Source organism: Schistocerca gregaria, chromosome 2 (genome assembly GCF_023897955.1).
Source record: "Schistocerca gregaria isolate iqSchGreg1 chromosome 2, iqSchGreg1.2, whole genome shotgun sequence".
Taxonomy (NCBI): Eukaryota; Metazoa; Arthropoda; class Insecta; order Orthoptera; family Acrididae; genus Schistocerca; species Schistocerca gregaria.
Window position 1 is genome coordinate 985,748,258 of NC_064921.1, and position 14,604 is coordinate 985,762,861.

The 14,604-nt window shown below is 44.0% G+C and overlaps 2 protein-coding genes across 2 annotated transcripts in view; both read right to left on the minus strand.

Moving 5' to 3' along the window:
* Positions 1-7,599, minus strand: part of LOC126336078 (leukocyte elastase inhibitor-like) — a 128,113-nt gene extending 120,514 nt beyond the window's left edge. The window contains exon 1 of the mRNA XM_049999558.1: positions 7,587-7,599. Coding sequence (XP_049855515.1) covers positions 7,587-7,599 — 13 coding nt within the window. The remainder of the gene's footprint in view (positions 1-7,586) is intronic.
* A 6-nt stretch (positions 7,600-7,605) lies between these two features.
* The window catches only part of LOC126335473 (serpin B4-like), a 31,860-nt gene continuing 24,861 nt past the window's right edge, over positions 7,606-14,604 (minus strand). Inside the window, exon 4 of the mRNA XM_049998790.1 lies at positions 7,606-7,938. Coding sequence (XP_049854747.1) covers positions 7,793-7,938 — 146 coding nt within the window. The 3' untranslated portion in view covers positions 7,606-7,792. The remainder of the gene's footprint in view (positions 7,939-14,604) is intronic.

The following is a 14,604-nucleotide window of genomic DNA, read 5'->3' on the forward strand; positions in this document are numbered from 1 at the left end:
GTTCCTTCTAAAATTGAGGGTGAATATAATGTTGCCCACCTGTGAGTTTGGAGTGCGTCAGAATATGTGATACATTATTGTGTTCTTCCATTTCTTCCGTGGTTAGTTACGGATTGTTAACACAGGTGTACTCTAGAAGACACTAATTCCCAGAACCAAAGCACAGGCGTGTCTAGAAGGCTATGGTTCGAATGGAAACAAAGGTCTGAGAATATATGATTTCGGAATTTCAAACACGTGAGGTTTTGTAGTTACTCTGCGTTGTTTGTTTCTGTGTGTGTGTTTCCTGTGCTACGAATGCCGAGAGTAAAGAAATTTAGCCCCAAGCAAAAGTTTCGCGACAACCAGTTCCAAACACAACCGAATAATACACATCAGTTGCTTCAAAAGTCGCCCGTGGAAACTGTGTCTACAGGCAGTGCTTCTATACGTAAACTTCCGTTTTCTGAATGCGATGAGAAAAAACCTAGTAGTATTGTGAGAAGCAATAACGACGCAAATGTTATTGTGAACATAAATATGCTGTCGAGACTTTTGAAGCGTGCTGTGAAATGTAAGTACTGCAATTGTGAAGATAGGGTTGACGTTTCTGAGGACATTTCAACAAGGAAGTGTCTTTCAAGACTATTAGTGATTGCCTGTAACTCATGTAAGATGCACAGTGATAGTATGACATCGCCAGTAATTTATAGTCGACATTACAGTGCAAATATTCAGCTTTCTTATGCAATGCTATGTATTGGAAGGGGAAGGAGTGCCGCCCAGACTTTTTGTGCAGTGGTGGATTTGCCTCAACCTCGACTGAGGTTTGACAGATGCAGTAAATTAATACGTAATGCTTTATGTGGTGTAAGTAAACATTCAATGAAAAGAGCAGCAGAAGAAGCAGTAGCCTTGTCTGAGAATACAGACATTGTAGCACCATTTGATGGATCTTGGCAAAAGAGAGGTCACAGTTCTCTGGATGGTGTTGTAACTGCCACATTTATTGAAACTTCGGAAGTCACTAGATTATGAATGTCTAACGAAGCACTGCCAGGGTTGTTCAAGTGAATTTATTGTCACCCATTTTTGTGTGAAGAACTTTGACAGCCCAAGTGGAAACATGGAAACAAAAGGTGTTCTAAACATTTTTAAAAGATCAGAAGTCAGTCGTGGTGTGAGGTATGTAGGCTACCTTGGGGATGGAGACTGTAAAGGACACACTACTGTTGTTGAAGATAGACCATATGGGGACACTCTGATAGAAAAACTTGAATGTGTTGGGCATCTACAAAAAAGAATGGGAGCTCAGCTGTAATAATTATGTAAAGACTTGAGTGAAAAGAACTGTCCAACGGAAAACACATAGGTGGTCCAGGTCGTCTTACAAAAAGTGAAAAAGGGCAACTGGAGTATGCAGGTGGAATGTTCTAAATGAACATAGTGCTAAGTTTAATGTGTACATCTTCTTTTGCGCTTTACCGAAAACTTGAATTTTCATTATTAAGGTACACTTTTATCCTAAATGACTGAAGTTAAACTCAAAAATAAAATTGGTAGAGATATTTAGAATGACCTCCTCTTCCTCCCTTGCCTACTATTTCCTGAAAAATTTATAACATGATGATGATGTCTGTGATATTTGAAATTCATTTTTAAATGTTTTTGTTGTAGTGAAATAAATTACTTGTCTTTTTCACAGATCATCATCAGGGAAGGAAACTGAAGGCATAAAACACTTATGTGAATGTTGTCTGTACTCTGACAGTTTTTCCAAGCTGTGTAGTCAGTAGTTCCAAAGAAAATGGTACCGCAGTGAAATAGTGTTCCGTTTTTTATTCTATTATAAACACTGCTGTCAGTACCAAAATGCAATAAATATCACAATGATTTTTTGGGAAAAGCTTTGACTAATTACCCTAATTGTGTGTAAGAATTGTGAGTTATGTCTCATTCATAGATCAGTTGCACTACGAGGGTGAAGATAATGCTAAAAATGCAGCCCGTGCAGGGGCGTGTCCCCTTAAGCCCTCCACCCGAGTCAGAATCACAGGTCCACGATCTTTTCTCGGGACAGTACTGCAGATCGTGAGCTTCGTTGGAACTCCATGAACGAGGCTGGTATTCTCAACCTTTTCTGTCAGTCGCTGGAATGATCCACGAACGACCTTCGTGCCAAAACGACAGGCATCGTTTGTCCCAAAATGCGCCACACTTTGTGACTGATTACACGCTGTTCCTTCAGTGGCTGGCACTGTTGCGTCCAACATTTTGTATGAAGCCGCAAGATATACACACTGAGTGCATCCTTTCCTGCCATTTCCCTGAATGGTACCATTATTCGCTGTACATTTGAACTGCTGAAGATTAATATACCCTACCTCGTTGTGTTTGCCTACCTGTGCCACGGGATACAGAACATTCCCAAACAGGTGAAGCGAGTCTCAAAATAGCTCAAATGGCTCTGAGCACTATGGGACTTAACATCGATGGTCATCAGTCCCCTAGAACTTAGAACTACTTAAACATAACTAACCTAAGGACATCACATAACACCCAGCCATCACGAGGCAGAGAAAATCCCTGACTCCGCCGGGAATCGAACCCGGGAACCCGGGCGTGGGAAGCGAGAACGCTACCGCACGACCACGAGATGCGGGCCAAGCGAGTCTCACTGACTCAGTTTCAGTGGAAGACAACACCTCGAACTTTCTGGTTAGGAGGATGGCTGTAACATCCTGAATTCTCCTTAGTCCCTGTCTCTCCTGTACGGGACGCCTAGAGCTACAATGGGCACGGCACTCACGAGTAATTACAGACCGCATATTACCTACAGAAGACACAATACCCACAAGAAATCATAGTACTTGAGGTACCTTTGGTGTCTTTGGTACATGACTCTCGGTAACCATCCTACACTACTGGACATTAAAATTGCTACACCAAGAAGAAATGCAGACGATAAACGGGTATTCATTGGAAAAATATATTATACCAGAACTGACATGTGACTACATTTTCACGTAATTTGAGTGCATAGATCCTGAGAAATCAGTGCCCAGAAAACCACCTCTGGCCGTAATAACGGCCTTGATACGCCTGGGGATTGAGTCAAACAGAGCTTGGATAGCGTGTACAGATACAGCTGCCCATGCAGCTTCAACGCCATACCACAGTTCATCAAGAGTAGCGACTGGCGTATTGTGACGACGCAGTCGCTCGGCCACCATTGGCCAGAAGTTTTCAATTGGTGAGAGATCTGGAGAATGTGCTTGCCAGGGCAGCAGTCGAACATTTTCCGTATCCAGAAAGGCCCGTACAGGACCTGCAACATGCGGTCGTCGGTCGTGCATTATCACTGCTGAAATGTAGGGTTTCGAAGGGATCGAATGAAGGTGTAGAGCCACGTGTCGTAACATATCTGATATGTAACGTCCACTGTTCAAAGTGCCGTCAATGCGAACAAGAGGTGGCTGAGACTTGTAACCAATGGCACCCTCGGGTGATACGTCAGTATGGCGATGACGAATACACGCTTCCAATGTGCGTTCACCGCGATGTCGCCAAACACGGATGTGACCATCATGATGCGGTAAACAGAACCTGGACTCATCCGAAAAAATGACGTTTTGCCATTGGTGCACCCAGTTCGTCGTTGAGTACACCATCGCAGGCGCTCCCGTCTGTGATGCAGCGTCAAGTGTAACCGCAGCCACGGTCTCCGAGCTGATAGTCCATGCTGCTGCAAACGTCGTCGAACTGTTCGTGCAGGTGATTGTTGTCTTGCAAGCGTCCCCAACTGTTGACTCAGGGATCGAGATGTGGCTGCACGATCCGTTACAGCCATGCGGATAAGATGCCTGTCATCTCGACTGCTTGTGATACGAGGCCGTTGCGACCCAGCACGGCGTTCCGTATTACCCTCCTGAACCCATCGATTCCATATTCTGCTAACAGTCATTGGATCTCGACCAACGCGAGCAGCAATGTCGCGATACGATAAATCGCAATCGCGGTAAGCTACAATCCGACCTTTATCAACGTCGGAAACGTGATGGTACTCATTTCTGCTCCTTACACGAGGCATCACAACAACGTTTCATCAGGCAACGCCGGTCAACTGCTGTTTGTGCATGAGAAATCGGTTGGAAACTTTCCTCATGTCAGCACGTTGTAGGTGTCGCCACCGGCGGTAGCCTTGTGTGAATGCTCTGAAAAGTATATCATTGGCATATCACTGCATATTCTTCCGGTTGGTTAAATTTCGCGTCTGTAGCACGTATCTTCGTGTTGTAGCATTTTTAATGGCCAGTAGTGTAGTACACAAATTTGCAGCAGTTTTCAACCGCTTGAGAGCACTTACGCAGATTTATAGTTGCTTATGGACAGCAACTAACTCACCCCGTGTTCGAGAACAACATACACAGTCGGGCTGCAATGTGTCTGGTGCAATATTTTAGCGAACAATAACTAGAACTGATTCGTTACATGTCGTTTCGATAAATTATCGTTCATATCATCTATGGAACGTGTAACTAACCAACTGTCTAGACTAAGCTTGATGATTTTCTTTAACTTATGGGTCTGACATGCTACGAGTATTACCAGCAACCTTTTAGAACGGAGCGATTTACAGCCAAAAGAAGGCATCTATTACGCCAACCTGGCACAAAATTTGCTGTTTCTCTAAAACATTTTCCATTTTACTGTAACTAATACATTTCCCAATAACGTTAGCGTACCATTAATACAGACAATATACGCTCCTGTTAAAAGAGAAACCGAATGTGACGCGATACGTTCGTTATTTACAGTAACTTTAAGTCTCAAAGGGCGATTGACTACAAGATAGAATTGCACAATCACTTGTAATTTTCATAATAAACTTTTCCAGGTCTCTTGAATGAACACTCGTAAGAGCCAAACATTTTCAGGAATGTACGATTATTCATGCTGACATAAAACGATGTTCGAGATGAACGATTCCTTCAATGAGTATACTTCTGCAAACATTGGATAAGGCCCAAATGTTAATTAAAACTGACGTTATCGCATATATTACGTTTTTGTGGCCCTCAGCGTACGAAAATAATTTATCTCGACACTTTGCTCAAGTTATGGTGCAATAATGACGAAAAACACGTTTACATTTGACGCTCAGTTTTTGGAACAAAGTTTTCGAGAAGATTTCATCTGATACACGTCATTTTGTTCGGACACAAAGGAAAAATCAGAAGTCCACTAATATACGTCAATATAAGAAAATAAATGTGCAAATTGCACGGATTTTGCAAGTAGCTGCTTTCGTGTTGCGGCTTTACTCCAGTGTGCCGCAGATGAAAACTACAGCGGCAGTATTTCTCACAAACATGACGCAAGATTTGGATTACAAGGCACGTCTTCTGCTTGGAGCTGCATCTATGACGTAATACTTCCTGATCTTTGTGTCGCAAATTGAGAGACTTCTGCCGGTACATTTACCCGTTATATAGATACTATATGCAAAATTTGTTTGTAATAAAGAAATAATAAATTAAAATTTCATACATGTTACTGATGTTTCAGTGCATTAACAGCGAAAAAGTGCTGGATGAATAAAGTCTGGGTATTTTGCAAGGAGTCAGTTTCGTTGCCTCGACACAATAACAGTTCCGAATAACTATAGTCGACTCATTGTGTTAAATCTTTGTCGTACCTTTATACTTCTTAATGAGTAGAGTGTGACACTATCGTAAATTCCTAAATTCGGTAAGTTATATGAAATAGTGAAAATCAAATTTTTGTTGTTCCTGGAAGCAAACTGCAACTGGCATGGGTTTCAACCATTTATTAATATAGATATTTTATTGCTTTTTGTTGTAATGAACAGGCACTCTCAATGAGAAGTCTTTTAGAGCGATATTATATAACGTAATATCTTGACAAACCATTTGAGTGGTTTGAAATAAAGATGGAGGAAAGTAAATAATACAATTTATTCGGAGTTTACTATTCTATGCGTGTAAACTGCTTGAATGACTCTCTACTTCATCAGATGATATAGTGGTTAGTAAGTACACATTACTGTTATTTGAGTTTTAGTACGTCTAAATTATACTACCGACACTTCTTTCTATCGTATAATGTGTTCATAATATCCTGAGAGGTGTGGAACTCCCATTATAAGCTGTGTTGGCTGCCATGTTCCAGTAACAACCGTATACAGTAAAATGGGAGTGCTATTAATACCGACAAGGTCGTGTGACACATTACCTTGAAAGAGGCACAGGGGAGAGGCAAAATAATGTGAACACCTGTACTTACTTTGGAATGTTTTTTTAATATGAGGTTGGACCTCCGTTTGCCCTTAATATAGCTACTATTCTTCTTCGAATACTGGCATATAATGACTATAGTCTCCAGTGGAACGTCATGCCACTCTATTTCCTGTAGTGACGAGGGAGTCGAAAATCTCCACCGGAATCTCCACTCCAACACCGCCCACAAGCGTTCGATAATGTTCAAGTCCGGGGACTGTGCTGCCCAGGGAATACCCTGCAGTTCAGATGCATGCTCCTCATACCACGATTGCTCTGTCCTGGCTGTGTGAATAGGTGCACTGTCGTCCTGAAATATGGCATCATTGTTGGGGAATGTTTGAATAATCGGGTGTAACTGACCACCTAAAATGTTCAGTTAACTGCTGGCTGTAACGATGGGACCAGCAGAATACCGTGATATGGCTGCCCACACCATCACACATCCACCACCATGCTTAACCGTTGGAACCAAACAGTCAGGATTGCATGTTTCTTTTGGCGTTCTCCAGACGTAAACCCGGCCCGATGTTGGAAATAACGCAAACGTTGACGTGTTTCCACTGATCAGCCGTCCAGTATTTATGCTCCTGACACATATTTCACGCTGCTTTGAATTGGCTGCCGTCACTAATGGTTTAATTTTAGCACCTCGTCCCTTGAATATTGGCGGACAGTGTCGATAGACACGGGGTCTCGAAGATGGGTGTTGAGCTCTGCAGTCATTTTAGCCGCCGTAGTTTTGTGCTGGTTTCACACAATTCGTGTTAGCGTACGACGATTCTGCCATTTAGTTTTGATTTGCGCCCATTATTACGTTTACACAATGATGTTTTTCCGTATTTTGTGCAGGTCACCATGACTGTTGAAACAGTTGCTCTTGAAACATTCAATAAGTTGGCTGTCTTGGTTACTGGTGCTTCAGCTAATCTGCCCTGCCCCCACAATCTGCCCTGTTTGGAACTCTGTTAGGTATATCATTGCACGTCGACCTCTGCCTTGGAATGCAAACACGAAGTGTGCACAACTCGTAAACAACCTGCACTGATGCCTAGTCTGTACTGAACATACACAGTAAAGCGCATCAAGTGCCTTACCTTCGTTGTTGACCGTCAATGACAACCATTCCATTATTACCATTGCTCACGTTTTTTGCCTATTGCCTGTAACTCTCTGACGCTATAACAGGAGATGAGGTGTAAGCTGTTAAGTACTGAAGAGCACTGAGCAACGTTTTTCAGTAAAGGTTGTTGTTGAGTTGGAGCTTTTCAACTTTCATGGGGAGCTGTAGCAATGTTACTCACATACATATATTATTCATGCCGCTTTATTTAAGATTGAGAAAATATTACAGAGAAATTTTCTGGGATACAATTCAAGAATATATAATTTCTAATAATGTAAAACATCGTATTTATAAGTACAATTGTTATGGCATATCGTTGAATCAGAGATGACCGAGGTGACATCAGTACACAAACTCTTTTTGCTGACCCATAAGGGCCTTCTTGAAGTTAAGGATCGGAGACACGTCCCGCGAAGAGCACCACCTTCGTCTTTTGATCCAGAATATAGAAGAGGAATGGATGGTCCGCCCTAAAGATGATTGGTGGTGGAGGCGTGTTGTGTAAGGACGTTGCTACTGCGCCACCGATAACAGCTGCAACAGATAAATTTTATGAGATTACGGGCAATGCAGTAGCTGTTTGCAATTTATTTGCACTCATTCGTCATTTTCTTCTGTCTTCCGCAATTAACGCAGTTTTTTTTGTTTTTTTTTTAGTTATGTCTGTGTTTTAACCATTATTGGAGAGGTGATGTTGCTACTTTACGTCTAAGTGTTTTAATCATACTATTGCACATTTAAGGAATTGTGATTGCTGATATCCAAGTTGCAGCGTACAGTATTAATGCGTTTAAGCAAGCTCAAGCGACACAGCAACGTATTGGTGGGTTCTCACGGATATATGAAACACGTCGTCCTCCATTGAAATTAATGACCTCGTGACCTGCTGCAAAAGAGAACAACAAGCGATGCTGATCGCAGGAAATTCGAATGCAACTTTCTCGGGGACGTGACTGTGCCACCACCAGCTTATTTCCTAACGACAGTGGATGCATAGTGCATTTAGTCTGCTGCTTGTCGTTTAGTTCGCCCACATCTGCTCAAAGCGGAAACTCGCAACCTGTGACGGCACAGTTCCAAAACTGGTGACCGAACGTCTTCAGGCACGTGCGGTGGCCGTGGCTGTTTCCTCGATGCGTAAAACGACGAGAGGTCGCAGGCTTCACCAGAAAATGAGTCAGTTAACACTTTATCATGGCAGCAGTTTCCGTCTTTTTTGTTTTTTGTTTTTTTGTATTTGTTTTTGAATGATCAGTCCTCTGACTGGTTTGATGTAGCCCGCCACGGCTCCTTTGTCACTATGTCAGCCTTTCCATCTCAGAGTAGAACTTGCAACCTAAGTCCTTAGTTATTTACTGGATGTATCCCAATCCTTGTCTTCTCCTATACCTTTTACTCTCTATACCTCCCTCCAGTACCGTGGAAGTTATTCCCTGAAGTGTTAACGGATGTCCCATAGTCTTCTTCCTTCTTCTATTCCCGATTCTGCGGATAAGCTCCTCATTCCTTACCTTGTCAGTCCACCTAATTATCAACATTCTTCTGTTCGTCACATCCCAAATGTTTCTCTTCTCTTCTGTTCAGGTTTTCCCACATCCTTGTCTCACTGCCATACAATGCTCCAAACGCACATTCCCAGAAAATTATTCCTCAAATTAAGATCTATTTTTGATACTAGAATACTTATCTTGTCCACGAATGCTGTTTTTGACCGTGCTAGTCTATTTTTATGTCTTCCTTGGTCCGTCCATCACGGAGTATTTTCCTATCTAGATAGCAGAATTCCTAAGCTTCAGCTGGTTCGTCATACCCATTTCCAATAAGCTTCTCATTGTTCTCATTTCTGATACTTCTCATTACTTTCATCTTTCTTAGATTTCATTTAATTTACTCTTATTCTGCATTCTATACCCATTAGAATGTTCATTCCATTCAGCAAGTTCCGTAATTCTTCTTCGGTTTCACTGAGGATAGCACTACCATCAGCAATTCTTATCACTGATATCTTTTCACCTCGAATTTTAATCCCGCTCTTGAACCTCTTTTTCCGTCATTCCTTCCTCGACAAATAAATTGAACGGCAGGGGTGAAAGATTACATTACACCCCCCCCCCCCCCCCCCCCGCCTGTCTTACACACTTTTTCATCCGTGTACTTTGTTCTTGGTCTTCTACTCATATTGTACCTTCTTGGTTCTTGTACATATTAGATATCACCCGACTTTCCGTAAGTTCCTCTATAAGGTGTAATTGTGTTTCTCCACCTCATAATATTTTCCCTCAAGTACTAGAGAGAAGATTACTAATTTGGTTGCCTTAAAACACGAAGTTGGGCTCTTTATGCTACTTTGTCCCAACACTGAAAAATAATGAATGACATGTTACAGAACAACTTTAAAACAACATGTGGTATAAAGGGGATTACTTTCATTTCTAAATATCCATAGTTACTCATCCTGACAATAACCCACCAGGGTTGCCGAGAGCGCTACTGCACTGCGTCCTGGACTCTGGTAGGCGCGCTGGCCCCGGATCGAATCCGCCCCTTCGGATTAACGACGAGGACCCGTGTGACGGGCCAGCCTGGATGGGGTTTTTAGGCGGTTTTCCACATCCCGCTAGGTGAATACCAGGCTGGTCCCCACGTTCCGCCTCAGTTACACGTGTCGCAGACATTTGAAACACGTCCGCACTATTTCCACTAGATGCAGACAGTTGGGGTACACTGATTCCGTCCTGAGGGGTACAGGGTGGCGGCAGGAAGGACGTCCTGCCATCCCTCAAATTAACATTGCCAACTCCGCTGTAACCACACTGACCCTGTGATTGCTGCAGGACTAAGGCGTAAGCGAAAGAAAGAAACTCATGCAGACAATAGTATGAAAACAAATTGGAAGGTAAATAAATCTTAATCTAAAACATCTTCGAGAAGTAGAAAGAAAATTAGTTTTCCCTTAAGATTCTGTTTTGAGCACCATACATAAGATTTTGCTACTCGAACATACCTTTCCTCATCTATTCTTTATGGTACAGCTTCAGCAGAGGCTAAAAATACCATTTCAGTTGTAACCTTGTTTTATTATCATACGACCGGTTCTTATAAGCGCATCGTCTGGTGCCATAACTTGATGCTGTGGCCCCTGAGCGCCGCGGTGGACGTATGCTATGTGCAGTGTGCTACCTATGAGCATAGGTTGCAGTGGGTGAGTCCATTATTTCTGACTCCGACATGTTCGTCCTGATGGAAGCGTCTGTCTGACAAGTAGTTTGACTTCGTGTGGTGCGGCCGCCCGTACAGCCTCTGCATAATTGTGGGGGTGGATCGTGATCCTAGGAGCAGTCACCGTTTCACCTGTCGTGACTTGAGAAAGTCGCCATTGCAAACACACCGACCTGACGTGTTTCTCTTGGCCGCAAACGCAGCAAGTACGTGACTGTCATCGTACATGCTAATCACCCTATAGTCGTCGATTATGAGTTAGGAAAGCACGTGTTTTCTCAAGTCAATTTTAATCTGTCGTAGCCTGATGAGGTGCAGATGTAAAAGTGTTCCATTTTTTGGCCACATGGCTGACCACTTTGGTGTAAGGTTGGAAGGCCGCGGTGACGACATCCGGCGGTAACTCGATGCAAATTCGAAAACTCGTAGCTTGTACGAGCGAAGCCCATAATGGTCATATCTGAATCTGAGATTCCTCGCGATTGTGCGCATGATTTTGTTACACCGCTCGCCACTGACTAACATGATGTAGACGACACTGCTCGTAATAGGGAGGTGGATACCGATTGTGTCCTGTGGTTCAATTTTAAAGTCAACACATACAGGGTGTTTCAAAAATGACCGGTATATTTGAAACGGCAATACAAACTAAACGAGCAGCGATAGAAATACACCGTTTGTTGCAATATGCTTGGGACAACAGTACATTTTCAGGCAGATAAACTTTCGAAATTACAGTAGTTACAATTGTCAACAACAGATGGCGCTGCGGTCTGGGAAACTCTATAGTACGATATTTTCCACATATCCACCATGCGTAGCAATAATATGGCGTAGTCTCTGAATGAAATTACCCGAAACCTTTGACAACGTGTCTGGCGGAATGGCTTCACATGCAGATGAGATGTACTGCTTCAGCTGTTCAATTGTTTCTGGATTCTGGCGGTACACCTGGTCTTTCAAGTGCCCCCACAGAAAGAAGTCACAGGGGTTCAAGTCTGGCGAATAGGGAGGCCAATCCACGACGCCTCCTGTGTGTTTCGGATAACCCAGAGCAATCACACGATCATCGTAATATTAATTCAGGAAATTAAAGACGTCGACCGTGCGATGTGGCCGAGCACCCTCTTGCATAAACCACGAGGTGTTCGCAGTGTCGTCTAAGGCAGTTTGTACCGCCACAAATTCACGAAGAATGTCCAGATAGCGTGATGCAGTAATCGTTTCAGATCTCAAAAATGGGCCAATGATTCCTTTGGAAGAAATGGAGGTCCAGACCAGTACTTTTTGAGGATGCAGGGACGATGGGACTGCAACATGAGGCTTTTCGGTTCCACATATGCGCCAGTTCTGTTTATTGACGAAGCCGTCCAGGTAAAAATAAGTTTCGTGAGTAAACCAAATGCTGCCCACATGAATATCGCCGTCATCAATCCTGTGCACTATATCGTTAGCGAATGTCTCTCGTGCAGCAATGGTAGCGGCGCTGAGGGGTTGCCACGTTTGAATTTTGTATGGATAGAGGTATAAACTCTGGCGCATGAGACGATACGTGGACGTTTGCGTCATTTGGACCGCAGGTGCAACACGGCGAACGGAAACCCAAGGCCGCTGTTGGATCACCTGCTGCACTAGCTGTGTGTTGCCCTCTGTGGTTGACGTACACGGTCGCCCTACCTTTCCAGCACATTCATCCGTCACATTCCCAGTCCGTTGAAATTTTTCAAACAGATCCTTTATTGTATCGCTTTTCGGTCCTTTGGTTACATTAAACCTCCGTTGAAAACTTCGTCTTGTTGCAACAACACTGTGTTCCAGGCGGTGGAATTCCAACATCAGAAAAATCCTCTGTTTTAAGGAATAAACCATGTTGTCCACAGCACACTTGAATGTTGTGAACAGCACACGCTTACAGCAGAAAGACGACATACAGAATGGCGCACCCACAGACTGCATTGTCTTCTATATCTTTCACATCACTTGCAGCGCCATCTGTTGTTGAAAATTGTAACTACTGTAATTTCGAAAGTTTGTCCGCCTGAAAATGTACTGTTGTCCCAAGCATATTGCAACAAACGGTGTATTTCTATCGCTGCTCGTTTAGTTTTTATTGCCGTTTCAAATATACCGGTCATTTTTGAAACACCCTGTATAACACGTTCAACATCAAGAGCTCGTTAGTGTGATCAGGTTGAAGGTGACCTTTCGACTAGCGTGTGTGTGTGTGTTTGTGTTTGCCCGCGCGCACGCGCCATGTCTTGTCAGCTGTGCCTGTCTCTAAATTAGTGGGGTCGAAGTAGAAAACAACAACTCGCAAAGGCGACTCGACGAACAGGACCCAAACAACACGTCCGCGCTGCTCCACTAACGAAGGCTGACTGCAGCGTCAGGCTATCCGAGCACGTCTTACGATCAGACTCAAACTTCCATTTGTCGTTCACGATGTGTCTACTACCAGCACTGGCACATTCATGAAGTACACTCATGCTCACAAATTAAGTGTAATGCTGATAAATAGTGATACAACGCTTTGGTGGGCAGTTTGCGGGTTTAAATCACCTCGGGGTATGAGCATGCGGTGCATTTGACCTGCGGTCGTCGAACGTTGGCGCTGGCAGCAGTCCACATACGCATAGGTGTGTTGGTGCATGTCAGAGTACGGTGCAGCGAGTAAGTGTGCAAAACGTTTTCAGACGTGCTAATGGTGACTGAGTGTTGAAAATGACTCAAAGAACACATGTTGATGTCGTTATGAGGGGCAGAATACTAGCGCGACTGGAGGCTGGTCAAACACAGCAGGTCGTAGCAGGGGCTCTCCATGTGCCACAAAGTGTGATCTCAAGATTATGGCAACGATTCCAGCAGACAGGAAACGTGTCCAGGCGCTACAGTACGGGACGTCCACAGTGTACAACACCACAAGAAGACCGATATCTCACCATCAGTGCCCGCAGACGGCCACGGAGTACTGCAGGTAGCCTTGCTCGGGAACTTACCGCAGCCACTGGGACAGTTGCCTCCAGACACACGGTCTACAGACTTCTTAACAGAAACGGTTTATTCACCCGGAAACCTGCAAGGTGCATTCCACTGACCCCTGGTCACAGGAGAGCCCGTAAAGCCTGGTCTCAAAAACACAGTACATGGTCATTGGAATAGTGGTCCTAGGTTATGTTCAATGACCAGTCCAGGTATAGTCTGAACAGTGATTCTCGCCGGGTTTTCACCTGGTGTGAATCAGGAACCATATACCAACCCCTTAATGTCGTTAAAAGCGACCTGTATGGAGGTCGTGGTTTGATGGTGTGTGTGGGATCATGATTGGTGCACGTATACCCCTGCATGTCTTTGACAGAGGAACTGTAACAGGTCAGGTGTATTGGGACGTCATTTTGCACCAGTATGTCCGCTCTTGCAGGGGTGCAGTGGGTCCCACCTTCCTCTTAATGGATGATAACGCACGGCCCCACCGAGCTGCCATCGAGCATTTCTGGGATGCTCTCGGTCAATGTATCACTGCACGTCTTCAAACCCCTAGGACACTTCAGTAGCTCCGACAGGCACTGGTGCAAGAATGGGAGGCTATACCCCAGCAGCTGCTCGACCACCTGTTCCAGAATATGCCAACTCGTTGTGCAGCCTGTGTACATGTGCGTGGTGACCATATCCCATATTGATGTTGGGGTACACGCGCAGGAAACATTGGGGTTTTGTAGCACATGTATTTCCGGACGGTTTTCTCAACTTATCACCAATACCGTGGACTCACAGATCTTTGTCGTGTGTGTTCCTTATGTGCCTTTGCTATTGGTTCAAATGGCTCTGAGCACTATGAGACTTAACATATGTGGTCATCAGTCCCCTAGAACTTAGAACTACTTAAACCTAACTAACCTAAGGACATCACACACATCCATACCCGAGGCAGGATTCGAACCTGCGACCGTAGCGGTCACGTGGTTCCAGACTGAAGCGCCTAGA